At 37.7% G+C, this 20,382-nt stretch overlaps 1 protein-coding gene across 1 annotated transcript in view; it reads left to right on the top strand.

Moving 5' to 3' along the window:
- Positions 1-20,382, top strand: part of LOC139134413 (plasma membrane calcium-transporting ATPase 3-like) — a 139,831-nt gene that overhangs the window by 77,992 nt on the left and 41,457 nt on the right. Inside the window, 1 exon segment of the mRNA XM_070701275.1 lies at positions 18,209-18,400. Coding sequence (XP_070557376.1) covers positions 18,238-18,400 — 163 coding nt within the window. The 5' untranslated portion in view covers positions 18,209-18,237.

Below are 20,382 nucleotides of genomic sequence, written 5' to 3' on the forward strand. Positions count from 1 at the left end.
GAGGAAATTTTTACAGAATTTTCTGAAATTTTTTTGAATGTACGAAAATTATGTCTAGGGTCCTTGGGTATTTCTAAGGTGAGTCAGGTTACCAAAGCACACATATAACTATTGGGAAAGTCTAGTGTCCATTTTTTCAGTTTGTATGTGTGTAGGTGTAAGGGTTATCCATCCACAGCAATTAAGCACTTCTTTGTTGATTGGACCTTGCAACATTCATACAGAACTTTCTCTTTGAAAAATATCAATATAAGTAATAAGTCTAAAACTTAATTGCTCTCCAGATGGCTTCAGACTCTGTGTGTAGTAATGTACATACCCAATACTAATGGTTCTGATATCTATTTATAGCAATTTTAATACTTTTTGTCATTTTCATCAAAAGTGCATTTGTCCACTTTGGAAAAAAGTAATCTCTGATGGTTAGAGCTTGGGATATCTTCAAATTTTTGTGATCTTTTCAAAAATCTGGAGATCACTTCAAAACTGATAAAATTCCACTTGGTACATATTTATCGTATGTCAGGGATTGATTGGCCGGCTCACTTCCTCTTTTGGCAAATCCCTAGTGTTCATCTTGGGTTAGGCCATACTTGTGGTGATATGATCAAGGACAGTGGTGCACAGGAAGTGCCAAAAACAAACATATATACAAGCATGTCTTTGCATCTGATTGCCATTGTCATAAACCACGCACCTCTTTACGGCAACAGCTCAGCGCTACCAGTTAAGATTTTTGCGTAGGTCAGCAGAGCGGAAATTATTGCTCTGGCTTGGGAGGATGCTGATTGCACGATAGAGAAAATCCTTGTGAACAGTTTTTTGGTGGCTTAAATTTTTTCAAAAGTTTACTGGTCTTCTGCTTGTGTGGACTCCTTGGTAAAGCCGGTTGAATAAAGTAGGTTCTCACTGTATTGTTTATGTTAAAACGGTAATTTAATTTTTTCTCTAAAGATATAAAGGATGAATGACCATTTTTTAATTTTAAATATTGGTACATGTTTTATAATTTGTTTCTGTAATCGCAAATTTTTTATGACCCTGATCTTTATTCATGATAATGAAAGAGAATATTTTGTAGTTTCCTTAAACAAAGAGCAATTTTACTTTCCAGGCACTGTCCAGGTACGTACTACCTTAATCAGATTTCTAAGTCATCACAAGTACGGTACAAAGCTGGAAATCTATAATCTCCATCGCTCCAATATATTTCTAATGCATCTCTCATACTTTGCACAGGCATGTACACAGTTCACACTGCTTTCATTGTTGATGTCTGCCTTGCTACGCTAACTATACCAGACGGTATGGTAGGTTTTTCCACCATTATCTTTTTCACAGGCTGGTTTTGTTCCAATTGGTAAACATAATAAGTATGACTGTTGACTGTTTCACAGTATATTTTGAAGGCTTGTACATCAAGTGGAGAGAATTCATCATCTTTGCTCTCAATTCTCTTTCTGTCAAAATTGTACTTGAAACTGCCCCTCAGCTTCACTGTAGCTATCAATAATTTAATCTCAATTTTTACATTCCGTATTCACAATGCTAAGTTGTGACTAATCAGATTGCATATGCATGAATGTATGATGTATTTTTAGCCGTATTGAATATCATTAGCTTTGGATTGATTTGAAACTTCATTCAAGTGGACCTTCTCAGAATCGACCATAAATGGCCGTGGGTCTTGAAAATGAAATGGAACGGCAGATATAATTGAATAAGTGTTTATAGGTTTGTGACAGTGAGATGCTGAGCCTGTGTAAATACATCCATGTGAAGTGGAAATTAATGTCCCAGGTATTCTAATGTCACTTCACATGCATTCATGTGATAGCAATATTCACAGTCATCGTGAGGTGGGCAGTTCCATGCCACATTCATCCCTTCCTTTCAGAGGTGAGGAAATCACCTCGAGAAGCTGTATTCCAAGGGGTGGATTTTGTAGCAACTACCCGACCATAAAACCTGCTTTGGTAAGATAATGAAATATCAAGGCTAATGTGTCATGCCATATTATAATTGAACATCATTTTCGTATTTTCACAGTGGAAGGTGCCTCAGACATGCAGATTATAATTGTATAAAGAGTTTGACCTACTGTGCTACCTGTACCCACTGTGCTGTAAAGAAAATCCTGGTTTCTTGACCTGAGCAGAAAAATATTAGGTTTCAGTTGATAGCGAGAATTTGACCCACTGAACTGCCTGTACCAGCACGTAGCAATTTATATGAAATCCTGGTTTCTGAAAAAAAGGTATTTGTGCATCTTCAATCCAGGGAGATACATGTATCTCTTTACAGAGGTGATCAGACTATGTAAGACTGCTGTGTGGAGATTTTTTTTATTTGAGTCTCTTTTCCTCTTGTATTGTGGTGCATATGCACTTCAGAGTGAAACCCTATCCCTTGTCAGTACACCTGCACAACCCAATTACATGGGAATTACTTCATGAAGGGTTGTTTGTTATGTACACAGTAATGGTGTCGGGGCAATGTTCTGCTGTATACGTGTGTGTACTTGTACTGTTTAAAAGTGCACATGTGTTGCATTCTGAAACTGCAGTCGAGCTATACTGTTTCTTCTCACGTCTGGTTATCAAACATGCGGCTCTCCCAGTGTAGCAGGTTGCTGAAGTTCTCCTCGTAATATGGATGCAAGCACCTGGCAGCGCATAAGCTCATGTTAAAAGACATTCGTTCATCCGTTTGTAGTGAGTTGCATCATGTAATCCAGCTCTTCACAAGGTACTTGTACATCCTAGTTTCACCTCAACCAGGGCACGGCTGTGAAGGTATCATGTAACAGACAAGATAGTATGTTTCTCTTATTGTCATCTGATACAATTCACCGGAGATTGATCCTTTTATTGTGTACTTTTAACCCTTTTCCTTCTAGGTTGAGCTGTTGCTATCCACAAAGTTATTTTTCTTGAAACCAGTAAAGCATAACACGTTGAACACATTAGACTCCCCACTTGAAGAGCTCTAAATATTAGCCATAATTTTCGCAGATTTGTGTTGCCCAGACACATAAAAACAGGCAGATTTTCACAAATTTGACCGTACAGCGGTAGTGTTTGGTATTATGCATCATCCTTATATAGCAGTGATTTTGCTCAGATTTAGAAGGTATAGAAATGTTTTTGGAACCCCAACTTCATCACCTACTGGTGTTGTGATCGCATTGGTATACCAATGGGAGTGAGTCCACAGGAACAACCCAAAATATCGTTCTCGTGAAGACTTTATTTGCTGATTTAGAAAGACTTGATCTGAATTATGATTTTTATGCTTATGATTTTTTATGTTTCGTGTATTATTACAAGGGAAAACCATATTTTTATCAAAGCCCTAATGTTTGCAATGATTCCCCCCAACCAATATTGCAACTTTAAACATACTCGTACCAAAAGCCTATTCAAAAGAGATCAGTAAGTGGGGTATGAGAGGAATTTAGGAAAGCACCAATGACAAAGAAGGGTAAAAAAGAGGTTGTTTACATTTGAATTATTAATATTAAAGATTTAAATATAAAACATGTGATGCTTTTTAATACAAAATTAGTGAAATAAGAGTGAAAATGTGACAGTTATCACGGATGAACAATTCAACCCCCAATTTGTTGGTCCCAAAGTCCGATACCCTGGTAAATTCAGTTCAGCATGACTGGGATAGAGAGAACTTCAAACTCATGGGCCAGAGCAACACAACCATTTTGTCCCAGACTGCAGTCCACTCGATTGCTAACTCCTCGTTGTAGGCAGATTGCGGAGTGGAGACCATGTCATACGCTAAGATGTTATGAGTATTGTTTAATAGGAGCTTGTGTTATTAGAACAAGATTAGAAACTTAAAGAATTCCGTTCTGATTAATAATAACAGAAATCATTAGATGTGCTCAATGTTGCATGTTTGAGATGCCGTGAGTTGTTGTTAGAGTTCAGTTAGGTAAATATTTCCATTTCAAACCAACAGGTTGCCTGTACTTTATCTGTGTCAGCCTGTGATTGGCCTGTTCCAGTGACCTACTAGTGTTTATAGAAATCATGACTGTTGATACATTAATATTTGAAAGCTTAATACAGTAAGATTAGGTTGTTGACTAGTGTAAGCGAGTGCTAGAGTTGTATACAATATAGATGTGCCAGTAGTTGAATTTTTTGTTGATTTTCATCCCAGAAAACAGATTAGGAATGGTAGCGGGAAGAAAAAACATGTTTTTCAACGATAATCCTCAGCAAGCGTAAGGTATTTTGAAACGTAAACTGATGAAGTCACTAAATTTCACATTCAGTTTATAAACTGTCTTCACAGACCAAGTTCCAGCACAGTTTCAACAACAAAGTTGTGTCCTGTTCTTCTGTTGCTTTATAGAATTTGCTTGGGTAGAAGCATTATAAAAAAATTATTGTTTGTCTTATCTTTGATTTGTCAGCCTCAGGTGAATAGTTATCATGTGCGATAAATTCTTGTAATACATTGCAATACAGATGTTTCATAAGCTCTAATTTGTTCAGCAACTGAGTACCAAAAGAAAATCTATGGCTACCATTTTTTTTAGTCAAAAAGGTGTGTTCAGTCATTTTGCTAAGTAGACATGAGTGCACACATGAAAGTTTCTTTTTTTTTCTCTCTCTCCCCAGTGACTCTCCAAATTTTGCAATTCAAATTTTTCGGATCCCAGGGTGCTGAAAATGGGTCTTCTGAAGCAAGGTAGTGCTTGAAATAAAGATGAGGCAGAAGTGTGTGATCTAATTGATGCTAAACATTACTTTGACATTTCTAGATTACACAGCTTCACTGCGACTCATAATTCACAGTTCCCCCATGTGAATTTTAAATTCCTACACTATCAAACGTACTAGTTGGACTATATGCCATGAATTTCAACTTGAAATTGACGTCTTTCCACTTTGAAAATAACGGCATGCATATACTTGTCAGCGTCAATGTTTATGGAGGTGGCCTGTCTTTTTAGTGTTTTGTGATGGTTGAAGGGAGAGAAATTTGTTTTTTTACAGTGCACTGTAAATTGTAAAATTCATCTTGTCTGTAGGAATGGTGTGTCAGATCGGTACTTTCTGGTGTTAACTCAAAGGACATTACCAAGGTATAATTTTGAATAAAGGAGTAGATGTGTGGAGACAGGCTTGTCATGCATATTTCAAAAGATGATGTCATAGACCTGCCTCTTCTCTCCTCATGTGGAAACGCAGTTTTTCAGGTTACAGCCATGATGTAAATTCTCAGACGAAGAACTGCATCTCCATTCTAGTCTTGTGATGTCATCTACATGATCTGGCCGCCTCCTTTTTAACTTCCTTGAGAGATTCAAAGGACTTTCTGGGGTTTGTATGGGTACTTTGATGTTCCTTTGGCTTGAGAGTTATTTTTTTTGATCACTTTCACCTCCAACAGAAAAACTCTGAAACATATCAATTGTAGCAGGCGAAATTCACAGGAAACTTTATGTAAGATAATTTTTGCTCCACACTACTTTTTTGTCCGTACAAGTGTACATTTCTTCTTTTATGAAATACTAAATACTATTAAAACTGCTGAAATATCTTGATCAAAATTTAATTTTCTGATAAGTCATATTAGGTATTCTAATTCCTCAAATTTTCACACATTCTGAGAGAAAATCAAATCTATACCTTTCACAAATTCAATCACCATAGTTGTCAGAAGCATTCCTTGGCTTGATGTACAGTGTGCTTTTGAAATTTTATTGCAGAAATACTTATTTCAGAACTGATTAGTTCTCTCCCGAAGATAGTATCCCGAAGATGAGTCAAGCCTCAGTTTAGGTCACTTGGCGTTCACAAGATGCCACATTTAGAGTTCATACTGAACCCATCTCACAGCATTCCTCACCCTGACTGCAGTTGACTGACCCATGTATACAGTACATGAATGATTCTAGGACACTGGGTGAAAAAGGATGAAAGATATTGTGGCCAGAAACACAGTCATTCCTCTTTCCTCTCACCTGTGGAAGCTGACACCCATGATGCTTGTTTTCAATCCACCACCGCAAAGCTTAAAATTACAAATAGATAGGTCAGTGTACAGTTACGTATAAACACTGAATAGCATGAGAGAGATCATCAAATATGAAAGAGACAGATAGCGACAATTCCAGTAACATGTGTCAACATGGATCTAGTGTTTCCAACATCTGTGAAAGGATTACCTTGTGTTTGGGTTTTCAATTTGCCATCGAGTGCCTCGCTTGGAATAACAATCTGTTTGAACCAAGCGAGGAGGTTGTTTGTGAAGCACTCGGCTATCCAACAGCTATACTGTGTATTTGTATGACATTTAAATACATGTACAGCTTGTTGATCAGGTCTAACCTGGTGATGCCTACCGTCATCAAAATAAAATGTGTATCAATTCATGAAGAAAACATTTTTAAGTTTATACAGAAAGCATATTACCCATGTTTTAGATTAAAGTTTTTGTCCAGTAATCACGACAGTACATCCTTATGAAAATCATTCATTTGCACTGACTTACATTTTCTCATAATAACACTCCAACTATTTCATTTCAAGACATTTGACATTTTGAGATTTATATTCGGCACTCTCATTCTGATGTATTCTGTGTATGGCTGCTTCAGTTTTCCTTGAGAAGTGATGCAGCAACCGTAGTGTCTTCAGCATCCCTTTTCTATTTTCAACGAAAAAAAATTGAAAAGTGGATGATAAGAGACCGATTCAGCCCACACATTACCTTGGTTGCCATGGCAATGACCACGGTCACATGAAATTTATGATGGGAAAAACCTACAATCAGGTGATACAGTATTTCTGTGAGTGACAAAAACCATTAAAATGTGGAGTAAACAGTGGACTCCTATCAAAACCCCCTTTACTGGCAATTTAACATGCTGCTGAAGGACAGTTCAATAGAGAAATTTCCTTTCGATTTAAGCTTCTGTGTGTGAAGAGTGACGTTAGCATGGTCTGATTTATCTGTGAATTACAAGGCCACAGCAATCTCATGCAAACATTTTTTACAGAGCTATTTTTACTGTTCCTGAGCATTGATATCTGATTGATGGAACTTCTGAGGCTTTCAGTAGCAAGGGCAAGCAGCTTTGATGCCAGCGTTTGGGCTATTGTAGGCTTTAAAACCCCTGCTACCTCTTTCCCAATAATCTGCAAATATATATGGTGAATGTTTGGGTTACACCTAAGTATGAATATGACGGGATGATAAACATTTACCTTTCAACTATTCAGGATATTCTTTGCCAATAATCAAGGAAGAAACCTTTCTCAGTCTTTGCTAATTACCATCCAAGAATGTGTGTTCAAAGAAGTTAGGTTAATATTTACATTTTAGAAATCTGTTTTACTAATTACAACGTTGTTTTGGGGCTTGCAAATTGTATGAATGCCATGCAAGAAAAATTATTTTGAAGACAGAATGTAGCGTTGTCCTTTTGAGTACTTTCCTAATTTTAATAATCAAATTGCAGATTCCTCGCAAGCTCAGTCATTTTGAAGGTACAAGTATCAACCCTTTGAGCACTGCAATTTTTCCCACCAAAATTATAGTGTGCAACATTTTGCCACTTTTGTGAATTTTTCTGTAATTTTTTGACAATTTTGGATCAAATGAACATCACACTTTATTGGCTTCAGATTTTTATCAAAATTTTGGCAAAAATTAGAAAAAAATTGACTGGTGTATATTTTGATATAGGCTACAAAACTTGACTTTGGCACTCAAAGGGTTTAGGCTGATGGTAGAATACTTTATTCTTCTCAGATATACTTCAATCCTCATTTTTGCAATCAATTGGCAAGTCACAGATTTTCCACACAAATTTAGTGTAATCATCAGTTCATCGCCCCAGTGCATGGTTACCGGTCAAAATTTCCCGGTTGAAGTTTCTCATGCCCAGTTATCAAGGACTTGCCCCTTGCAATCCAAATGAACCCCCTCCAGTAGTTCTGTTCTGTTTCAATGTTTGGTAGGATGAGTTCCTCCATTCTGCATCACCAGTAGTTTGTGTAGTTTGGAAATATTATAACACTTACTGTAATAAAATAGTCATTTGTTTGTCAGTTTGTAATAGTTCGAGGGATTCAAAGGCATAACACAGGCACTGGAGAAACTTCAGTATTTTGAAGTGAGGATGAAATGAGAGAGTCATAGTGGTACCACTGTCAGAGAATACACAAAGTAGAAAAAATCAAAGGCTAGCTTGAATGTCATTGCAATGTTGCTGTTTAGTTATGTCTGATTTGTGTATTTTATGATGACACCCAGCAAAATTCAAAGAGATCCATGTACTGTTCCGTTGTACTGTCACACAGGTAGGCTTGCTGTGCCAAAATTTAAGTATGCTTATCATGTGTGAATTTGAAGTCTCCGTTCCAGACAACGCCATTGTGGCTGTGAAGATGGCTGGACATGCGACAACCGCACATGCCACAAATTATCACTATAAAAACTTGACAGCTGCTGACAGCCGGGTCCTGTCAGCTCCTTGAAATTCTTTCAGGAATCATCAACAAGCTGTCGTAAAATAGAATGACCTCTTTAGATTTCACAAACAGGTGGTTATTACGGAACTGGTAAAACTAGGTGCATACATATTTGTGTTATTGGTATTACAAAGTAGTCAAAGATTTCAACTATTATTTGATATCAGTATTGCAGCAATATTAGCAAATCACACTGAGTAGTATGCGTTCTCTTTTATGATAAAATGAAGTTTTACAGAAGATCGGTGCACCATGAGAAGTAAGCTACAGTACTAGACCATAAAAAGCTGTATTGCTGTATCAGCAACGTTGAATTGAAACCTGCTTGTTCAGGCTTTTTTAATGGCCGTAATCAATCAAAACTCTACATTTTGGCTCATTGGGCAGAGGACATTATATTGCATAGCAGCTCTCAAATGAATTGAGAATTTTTTTCAGCTCTGTGTTGAATTTTAAAATCCAGTGCAGGGACCCCTTTGAAGAAGAATTGATTTGTATGTAGTCTATTTCAAAGAGATGATAACACCCTCGACAACAAAGGTATAATTTGTCTGAATTGTTTTCTGTGGATGATTACATAATCTGATTAAAAAAAAGGAACTCGTTTGAATCACAGGTACCAAATTTGTCAGGAATATCTGGAAGTTCAGTAAATTTGTGAGTGTATGTGTGTGTGTGTGTGTGTGTGTGTGTGTGTGTGTGTGTGTGTGTGTGTGAGAGAGAGAGAGAGAGAGAGAGAGAGAGAGAGAGAGAGAGAGAGAGAGAGAGAGAGAGAGAGAGAGAGAGAGAGAGAGAGAGAGAGATGGTGTAATTAGTCACAGTTTACCTTTCAGGGGCCCATCATCGTGGTGTGGAGTATTTCTGTCTCAAAGTGCAGCATTAAAAGGTTTTTAATACTCAACCATTATCTGCAGCTGTGCTATGGTCATTAGATATTTTACCAATTTCACATTGGTGTTCTCACACTCAAGTTTTTTTTGTATAAATGTGTTTTGGGGCCATTTTGATATTTGAATGATAGGCTTATACGGTATATGTATGCTAAACAGATCTCAGGTTTCTGTTTTGGGACAGCCAATCATTTGCTCTAAAAGTGTCAAATGACCACAGCTCACATGTATCAGATGACCAATCGGAATTTGTCAAAATCTGAAGGTACTCAAATAGTGATGCATGTGAATGTGTCTGTGAATGTGACAGTGCGTATTTGTGTACAGACACCAGTATGTACACATCATGCTACAGGATTTACATGTAAATCTGACCACTCATGGTGACTTTTGATGTATTTTCCCAGAATCTTAGATCTAGAAAAATACAATGTCTTGTTTGGCTCCTAAAACCATTCTGAAATGCCTAGTATTTTTAAGTAGCCGCTTTGCGTGTAGCATCCTATGTTGTAACAACTGAATTTAGGTCTGGCCTAGAAGATTTCATATTGTGCATCATGCCTGTGTGTTTACAAGGCCAATACCCTGTCTTTCACTATGAATGAGGAGATGAGAAATGTTACCTTGTTTTATATATAGAACAAAATAAATGAAAACAGCAATGTTAACCACGAATATTGATAATATTTACATGTATATTAAACTGTTCTTCATGTTTTAATGATGCATGCAGTGCAGTGAATCACACTGTAAATTTTGATCAACAGACAGAAATAAAGGACAAATCTGGCTTGGCAGTAATGATGTAAGAAATACCATTTTGGATAGCACGTCTCTTAACAAATGTGATCCCACCTCTTTAAATCCTCATCAGACACGATTTGCATTCATTAATAGCGCTGATATCAAAACTCATTGTTTACTCTACAGCGTTTATTAATTGTTCATTAATTGTTCGGCGGTCTTCATAAAAGATTAGTACTTAAAAATTCATTAGCATTTCAAAGGGAGGTTCTAAATTCCCCGTTGATGACATTGGTAGTGCTCATCAAACACAGTCCTGCACAGTGCTCTTGGAATAGTGTGAACAGTATGGTCTATGTGCACCCCAGTGAAAATCCATGCATGTTCAATTGACTGTGGCCCCAGACCGATTGCAGTATTCACCTGTTTTGAGACAAGCGCAGGTTGGTTAAATCTTCTTCATGATCAATCAGGGTTCCTATTGTGTGAGGCAAGGTTTCTGAACAATTATGTATTGGAATAGTCTAGTCTAGATGGTATGTAATAACACTTTATTCTATGCTGAGAGTCCAAACAAGCAGTAGGCAGGACAGAAACCGGAATGACCATTGCAATAGAGCTCACATTCTTCTCTTAGTTTTACTCTGAATTCAAATTCTACATCCAGGCCATTGTTTGCCAGTGCACATGCTTTGCACAAGGTAGTTTGGAATTGCCTATGTTTCTAACAAAGTTTAGAATATAACTAGGAGCTTTCAAGCACAACTGCTCACCAGTTTTTTGTGAGTATTGAATCGCACAGATTACAAACATATGCATGTGGTAGCACTCGGAGAGGCGTGGTTGACTTAAAAATAAACTTAGCTTCAAATATAAACTGCAAATCATTTAGAAACAGTTAAAGTTGTCATTTCCTAATGTACCTTGATTTTCAATGAACTTATAAATGAAATCAGAACTGCAATTATAATGGTGTTTTTAATGGGAATTTAGGTTCTTTTCCAGGATTTTGACAGCTATTTACCTTTTTCTGTAAAACGAATCTAATATAAATAATTTAAGGAAGAGAAAATGTGTAAAATTCATAAAGTTCAGTGGATTGGAACGTGGAGGGAGATAGTCTGGTGACTATTATGGGTGGATAGATCTGTGTATGTTGGTACATACAGAGATAAAATTGAAGGCATTACATTACTGTAGGCAATCTGGTTACCTACGTTTCAATTACTGAATCAACCCATGATATATAGAGATTTATTCTGACCCTGGAAATGCGTGCCTTGCATTTGTAAATCCGGGGGAAAAAAGTATATGGATATAATGGAAACCATCAATGCGAATGACAATTAGTAATATCTGACAATGAGTGGGCGTTATGAGAGGTGAGATGGAAACTGCATATTTTATAACGAGAGCTTGCCACGAACAGGGCCCCCAGCTTCAGTAGGAAATCTGGTTTTGTGGGATTTTAGAGCTGGGAAAAAATTTGTACTTCTCTCTCTCTCAATTCTCTGGGCATGTTGATGCAGCAAAGCATTGTGCCATGTAACAAGAAATCTAGAATTTCCTCAACTGTGAATGGTTAATGACAACACAGAAATTGTCGGACTTCCTGTTTGTGATCCATGAGTCTAAAATATAATGTCCCACTGACTCAGTATCAAATGTCTGTAGGAACAAGGATGTGTTCAGGGACCCATTATAAACTCCTTGGTGCATCGACAATGACCTTTGACCCTTCATGACCTTATACATAACAGAGTTCATCTCCATGCTCAAAGTGGCTTCCATGTTGCCCATAGCAGGTATTGGTGGTAGCGAGAAGTTAGAGAATGGGTTTCCTGAATCTCTAAGACACCTATGTTGATGTGGATTAGCAAGTAGTCAGACCCGAAAATTGAAAATGTTGGCTGTGATATGTGCATATATACTCTTTACTCTTGTGTGGATGTAGGTAAAATTTACTGAAATGGGAGTCAAAATAAATGTGTGCCCAGAAGGTACTTCCTTTGCAGATCTTAGTGTTTATCTAGAGGCCAGTTGATGCAGTTAGTCTCGAAGTCATTTGCCAAATATTGATGAAAAGCTGTCAAAATTTTACAGATAATGACAATTTTCTTTGAGTGATACCGTGTAAACCCACATTTGACTTTGCAATCAGATGGAGTTTTGAGTCAGAATAAATTTTTTAGACACAAAAACCAGTACTTTTTATTATCGAATTTAACATGCAGCACAATATACGTGTACACCTTAGATGTGCAAGAGGAGAAAATCTAGGGCTAATCATTATTCATGGAGTTGCCAAAGGATACTTAATTGCCAAGATGCACTAGAAAAGAAGAGGATTTATGGAGAACACAAGGAAAGTCAGGATCTTCAGATGTTGACTTATACTCGGGGTCAGAATAAGATGAACAATCAGGATTCCAACCGTGGACTTGCATTTTAATGAACCTTTTATCTGTTTTCTTGCATCAAGCCCATGCCTCTCATCAAGACTTGACAGAAGGACTTGAATTGTGTGGGTGTCGGTGTGCTGCATCTCTCTTCTCTGAGATGGGCATTTTTTTATCTCATCTGCCCGGTGAAAGGTTGAGGAGCCCCATTTGACTTGGCATTGATCGATAAGACAAGGGCAAGGCGAGGTTTGTTGCAAAAGTTCATCAACAAAATATGACGGGAGAGCACTTCAGCAGCAGTGGGAATTGTTCAGCTAGCTATTATGATTAGAATACAAGTGATTTACAAGTTTCGTAATTTTTTTTTCAAACATGAAATTTTTAATTCTCACATCTACAGAGTTTTTCTTTTGATGGCTATGTATTAAAAAGCTCTGTATTGGGATGTGATATGATGATGCCATTTGATGTGGTGATGATTTCAAAGTTAAATTAAATTTTGATTTATTCATTAATTTTTTGATTAATTACAATATGTCACTGCTAAAGCAAATTTGACTCTGCTTTTCTAATTGCAGTCTCATGATATGATGAATCTAATGACAACACGTGAGTAGAACGTTCTATTAGTACTGTTCATACAGTCACACGTTTATCAAACCCTAGGCAGGTTACCTCAGTTAATTTGGAGTCATCTGCTGCTGGATTTACTCAAGCAGTTTTCACTGCCAAAACGACTGACCAGAAAGCTCCAAGGGCAGCACATGTATTGCACTGTAGCAATATCATGTCAGCACTTATCAATATATTTCCGAGTCTGACGCTCTTTGGTTGAATATTGTTTCAACACGTACATGTGCCAACTTTTCATGGAGTATGGTCAAGACACGTGATACTTTGCAAAGTGACAGTTATATGAGGCTTAGAATTTAGGACATGCATACTTTGTTATTTATTGTTTAACTGTGGTTTGCAATTTAAGAATGTAAAGGTATAATGAAGTCGATATAGTGCAGTGACTAGACTGTTATTCTGTAAAACTACAAGCTTACACATCAGAAGTATGGGCTTCACTGATATTATTTTTAAAGTCTGGAGAAAGGGCGAAAGAGAAAAATAACGAGTGATGTTGAAGTCCTTCTGCATGACAGTATGAGTTCAGTGTCAATGCACTGAACTTTATAATTTGACGGGTATGAACAGCTGTGGTGATTTTGATATGGGAGCACTTTTTACTGAGGCCCTTTTGGTATGTTTGTCACATGTCTCTTGTCTCGGCGACTGGTATTTCATGCAAGTAGCGTACATTCGCATAGCCATGTTTGCAATACCAAACTAGTTACAATGCGAAAGATGGCATGTTCCATATGTTAGGTCGCGCCGCACCCAGTAAGCGAATCAGAATATAAGACTGAAGTATTTTGAGATGAAAAGAATTAAAAGTGTTTGGCTTTCAGTTTGTGCAGAGATGGAAGATCACAAGAGTTACAGGGTGAAGTTGGTCGTTTACCATCACAGGGTTCATAGGTTACAGTGTATGATATTACGACATGGAGTGTTAAGATGCTCTGTGTGTGTGTTTTGTAGCTGATGAAGTGTCATCTTATTTCATTGAGGGTTCTGGATACGCAGGTGGGAAGAGACATTTGCTGAAGGTGATATATCTCTGTGGACAGTGTTAGTGAGTCTGATAATAGGTGTAATCAGAGAGTCCAGTGTCACGTCTAACACGCTCATCAATCTGCCAGACAGAGCAAAGTGGCATTCAGATTGAAGAGTTGGGTGGAGGGTCTGCCTTAAGCTGCAGGTGTGAGTATGTGTGCTGGCTTCTACCTGTAGCAGGCCTTGCTTCCCCAAGGTGTTGGTACAGTTAATACATGGTAATTTATGCACCGCCCTATCTCTGCACATATGTTCATGTTGTTTGAAATATGGACTGAACAAAAACTAGAAACAAGGAAAACTGTAAGGGGGCGTGTCACTGTAATGGGGAAAATGGCCAGGTTACTGACAGAGCACAAGAAGTGCTGTTTATAATCACATCAAAAGACATCAAACTGTATCTGGAAAATCATGATGCATGAGCACCTAAATGTTTCAAAATATGTGTCATCTGAAGGTATCATATTGATGGATTTGACAGTGTTGTGACGTGGTGATGCAGCCGTCAACTCTGGATAGTTCTGTCATAAAAATATCAAAGCATCAGCTACCTGAACCCTTTAACAGCGCTTTCTTCCGTGGTTTGCATTTTACTTTAAACGTAGTCAAGGTGAAGGCAGATATTTGCATGCTGGTTTTCATTTGATTAAGTATTATAGTAAAAGAAACCCTGGAATATTGTTAACCATTTGGTCGTCACGTGATTGACATTTAAATACAAAATGTGTGTTTGTAAGATACGTCATGGTTCACACAGGTGTTGAGGACAATTCTACATAGCTTCTCAGGATTATTTACCTGCCCAGTAAATGTTACTGGTACATGGGGTAGTGATATTTCATGTTAGATACTAGTCAACTCCCCCTAGGTCAATGAAAGTTCATATAAGAGAGATGTGCATGTACATGTATGTTTGTTTGTGTATTTTTCTAAAGATGAGTGATATCAAATACATCATGGAAAACAGCAAACTTACCATTCATGTATTTTTCATTATGTCTAAGATTTATTTCCTTACGCATTTTTTACCGTTGTGAGTGCATTACTCTAATGGAAAAGAGTGGGATTAATTGGCGGTTGTAGGTCAAAGAGTTCACACCAGTACATGGGTGAAATTGTCAAAGTAAATCTGGAGAGGGAAGTTATTTTGGAACATCGTTGTGTACCTGTACAGTAATAAAACAATTTAGGCCATTTAGTTTAAATTGCCAAGCTGTATTGCTAGTTAGTTTTACTTGTTGCAGAGTGTTTTGGTCAAATTTGATAGTGGACTTTAGCGTGATAGGGGCACACTTTGGCCTTGACAATCTCCTTCGAAAATTGTGAAAGGATGCAATCTGTCTCATTGGGATTGAGGTCATGTCCATTTCAATGTAGAGTTAAATTGACGTGGGTTGGATAGGAAAGGGAGTTTCCGTGACTGTTGTAATGATGGAGTGGTAGCTTTCCTGGATTGTGAGACACCTTCAAATGCCGTTTCCAGTAATTGCCTTTCTGAATACGTAGCATGTACGTATATCCTCACAACTAGAAGGCTGCATAATGTCTACCATAGACACGGCACCTCACATGTGGCACCTGTCAGATAGTACAGTTGTTTTTCGGATCCAGCCTCCCTTGAAGGTCTTTTTTGTAAAGCTGTACTGGAAAGGATGTGAAATTCCAGATCAAGATGAGAGTAAGATTAGGATTAAATGAACAGACATCATTTTAGGAGGCAGACTTCAGCCTCTTTTTAGCCAAAGGTTCCTCTCAACTGTATTCTCTATTTTTTTTAAATACTTTGCATCGCATACAGACGGATACTCAGTGTGAGCTAACTCTTTTGACTGTCAATCAATGAGCTTTGAGTTCCTCACTGTTGAAGCTACAGCTGGATAGCCCCATTGCCACAACTGTGCAGCCAAATTTATACATGTATCTTGGATGGAACCTCTCGATAGTTGTTGTGTAGTACGGTACCCTAAAACTTATTCTACAGTACACCAAAATTATAGAGAGGTTGTCTACTAAACTGACTTACAGTATACTGTGATGAGCCACCTCGGATCAACAGTCGTTGTCGTGTAAAGATTGCTGGGCATGGCAGAGTCTTACTATTTACATGCAAGGAAAATACACAGTAGTGTTATGCATTTTTGAAATGTCAGGCTTCATCGCCCACCTAGCCTGGTTGTTGTGATACAACTGTGAGGAATTAGAATCCGTTACAACTTTGTAATCACCAGGTGAATATTTAACTCTAATGCTGGTTACGTCAGTTTCAGTCAGTTTATATCATCTTACTGAAGATGAAACCACATGTGGCTGACATGGTACGTACACTGTGTATAGAAGACTGGTAATGTTAATCTCTTTTCTGTCAATAGAGCAGATTCGAGATACCCATGAAAAGAAGCAGTGCTTTTTTGTGCGTTAAACCAGAGTATCATTTGCGCAACTGAGTTCCTTTTTTCCTTTCCATCGCTAAATCATTACTTCATATCAAATGACAGAACGAAATGCGAAAGCATGAAAGGCGCAGACATGTGGGGCATGAATGAGGATAGGTACAATGCATGAAATGAATCCGTCTGAGGAAATGACTCACAGGTCATGTCTGTGAAATGAAGTTCAGGACATTTTATCTTGCTGGTAATCTTGCAATTATAGAGATGAGACAGAGAGCCAATATACACATTTTTAGATCGTGAAAAGGTCTCTGCGGCATGACGCTGTATCAGTGTGCTTCGTTTGATGTCATTGTTCATTAACCGATGTGACAGGTATCTTTGTTTTCTTGATGAATGGCAATGCCAGATTTTGTCAAGTGTCATTGCTTTCTTCCCACAATGCTTGTTACATTGTACTTCAAATAAGAGAATGAGATAAACTGACAATTACTGATTTGGGCGGATTTTTGCATCAGACGTACATTGAACTGACTGTATTTGTTGTTTTGTTCATGTGTATCTGTACTTGTGTTATTTTTATGTCTGTGCTTCAGTCTCGCCATAGATGTTTCAAGGCATTTAAAAGATATGGAGAAAGAGAGAGAGAGACAGATTATGACAAGAAGCTGTGGCTTGACCTGTCTTTGCCTCTCACGAGGTCAAGTTGTTCCATATTGGTCAGCCGAGAGTCAACACAGGTGGTTGGCAATGTTGTTTGTTGTGATGTGTATAGGGTGACAGACACACTCACAAAGTCGTCGTCAGCAATCAGATGTTGTTGATATAATTTGTACGCCATACTGGCAACACATCCCTGAGCATACTTCTCTTGGTTTCATCAAAACCACATGGCGGGGTTTGTAATCATACGTTTGTTGCTAAATATAGCACCATGGATGCGATATTTGCTGCCGCTGACAGAAATTTGGACAAAGTTTGTCTGTAAAATTTTTTGTGCCTATATTTATTTCTCACTTGACCTGTGAGTTTTGCAGTTTTGATCCCAATATGAGAGTTATTAAACAATTTGAAAGTACCAATTGCACCATTTCTTTGATCGTAATTCAGAAAAGTCTTGACAAATATTTCTGATGATCTTTCGTTCTTTGGCATATTAATGACTGAGCTTTCGCATCATTACAAATAATACCTATTCCTCACATTATATTCACTTCTTAAACTATTGAACTGACTCCATTAAATGTGTAACTAATTTGCCCACAGGCGTATTCACGCAAGTAACAACATGAGTCGTAACGAATATTGCAAGAAACTAATGTGTGAGAATAGAGTTCTTGTATTGCCATAGATGCCTTTTTGAAGAAGAAAATTACGTTGAGGGGTTTTCATTGATGCTTGGCCAGTATTGAATTTTGAATTATGGGGATATATTGGTTGTCAATACATGAAAAGTTATGTTGCAGGCTGTTCATTAGATGTGCGTAATGGCGTAGCACTATGCACAGTATCTGTGCTGACTGCTTGCGTTTTTGTAACGGTTAATTATTTTCATTCACGAGTTTGAAGAAACCGAGTTAAAATTTTTGTTGTCTGTTGATATTTTACAGAGGTGGTGAGCCGGTAGGACACTGTAACCATGGCAGCCGAACCGACTCAACCGGAGGTCCAGTTTGGCTGCACAACACAGGAGCTCCGGGAGCTTATGGAAACAAGGGGCCGGGAAGGACTCGAAATCATCAAGGAGAAATATGGTGATGTCCATGAAATTTGCAACAGACTTCATACCTCACCAACAGACGGTAAGCAACTTTCAGCATTGATCACATACTACATGTTCAGTCACTGTGAAGACAGATGTAAAATTTAACGCGTTCCATTGAGATATGATAGATGCTGTAGAGGCAAGCATAGCATGGATTGGAATTGACTCTTTTCTGGCCTCAATAATTCTAACCACCCTATGCCTGTAGCAAGTGGAATTTTCTTCAGGGCATGTGCAAAGAAAACTAATTTGAAATTCTGACAGACAAGTTACTTTTCTTTCCTTGTGCCATTAACCATGCAGGCAAAATTATTTTCAGCTGGTTCCTTGGGAAGGCTGCGTTTAAGGGCATGTGGATTTTACTACAAGACAAGACATTTAAATCCATTGTGCTAAAGTACTAGTGAACTTCAGCAAATTGTATTGAAGTGAGGTATGCATCGCGAAATTAGGCAGAAGTTCATGTCCAGCTGAGCAAAATGAAAGGTTCTGATAATGTTTCTTTGATAGCTGTGGTCGTTTAAATCATACATCGTTTGTTATCAAATAAATGTAATAAGGTGACTGCAGCTGTTGTTTTTCTCTTGTCATGTTAACGGTTTACACATTTTTTGAGTGAATTTTCAGACACGTCTCTTTACTTCAGAATTTAATATCAGCAAAGATTAACTTCACTGCACTCCTGCAAATAAGAAAAATATATCAAATTTTGACCAAAACTTGCACAGTAGGATCGTGGTCTATAGCACGATAATATGCAAATCATTTCTTACAATACATTTTGATGAATCAAGCTGTCAATATACAAATATCCATTTGCCCTCACAGGCAGTGTACCTGGGAGCCAGGCATCTGTTTTGGAACCGTCATCTTCTACGTTAAATCATGAAAAATTAACAAGTTCCATCACTCCCAGAGGACAGTTTTGAAGCCGATACACTCATTCATGGCTCCTGAATCTACTGAAAGATGAAATGACTGTCTGTTTTGCTACAGTTCCGCATTATTTATGAATGTTTTACGTTTTGACAATGAAAGAGGCATAAAAAATGTAGGCTTTGATAGTGTGTACTTCCAATGCCTGGAGCACAACCAAAACAACTATCCTCTGTGACACTTTTAAAATATCACTTTGTAAATGTCGCCACGGCTGCAGATTTACGCATTACAGACATTTAAATCCTTTCACATCTGGTGTTTCTTTCCCAGTGATTGGCAAATTTGACACATAGGTAATTTGGTACAAATTTTCAATACATTATGCATACCATACCGGTATATGTACTGTGCATCACGGGACTTTGGCAAGCTTTATGTAACACTCTGTAATATGCAACTTGAGCTGTGATAACCTTTGCAAAAAAAACCCATTTGTTTCTGTTGATCATTAGATTTACTGTAAGGCCCATTTGTCATGTTTAATATTCTGTCAGACAGTTGTTTCTCACAAATTTATCACGGTGAATTATTTTCGGCCGTGCATGAAAGCAACTTGCACTTTCCACTGAAATCACAAAGAAAAAACTTCATCGGTTACTATGATTGGGTATTTACATGAGGAAAAACAATAGTCACACCAAAATTTCTTTGAAAAAACTAAAAAAAGAATTGCTTTCATTTGTGAAATGTCCTGTTGATGAAAATATGCAAGTAGTTAATATCAAGTCACATCTCTGCAAAGGCCTCCTTGCTTCTCAATTACCTTTGATCTGTCATTTATGGGTTCACATCTAGGCCCAGGGCCGGCCAGAACTAATCCGGCAGAATGTGAGAAGATAAGCTAATCTTTTGTCCGCGTTCACATTACGTTCAACGCTGTCCTAGCCTAGATCATTTGGTAGCGTCTAGCCGACCGTTGACCTTATACAGGTCAAAATACATTCATCAGATACATTCCAGTTCCTACATAGAAAATCATGTCATCCAAAATCAACCTTCAAGGGCCTCAGGCGAAACATTAAGGTACATGAGGACATGTAACAATGAAGAAGACTTCAACAACAAAGTCAAAACATTTAA

This window comes from Ptychodera flava, chromosome 6 (genome assembly GCF_041260155.1).
Source record: "Ptychodera flava strain L36383 chromosome 6, AS_Pfla_20210202, whole genome shotgun sequence".
NCBI classification, from domain to species: Eukaryota; Metazoa; Hemichordata; class Enteropneusta; family Ptychoderidae; genus Ptychodera; species Ptychodera flava.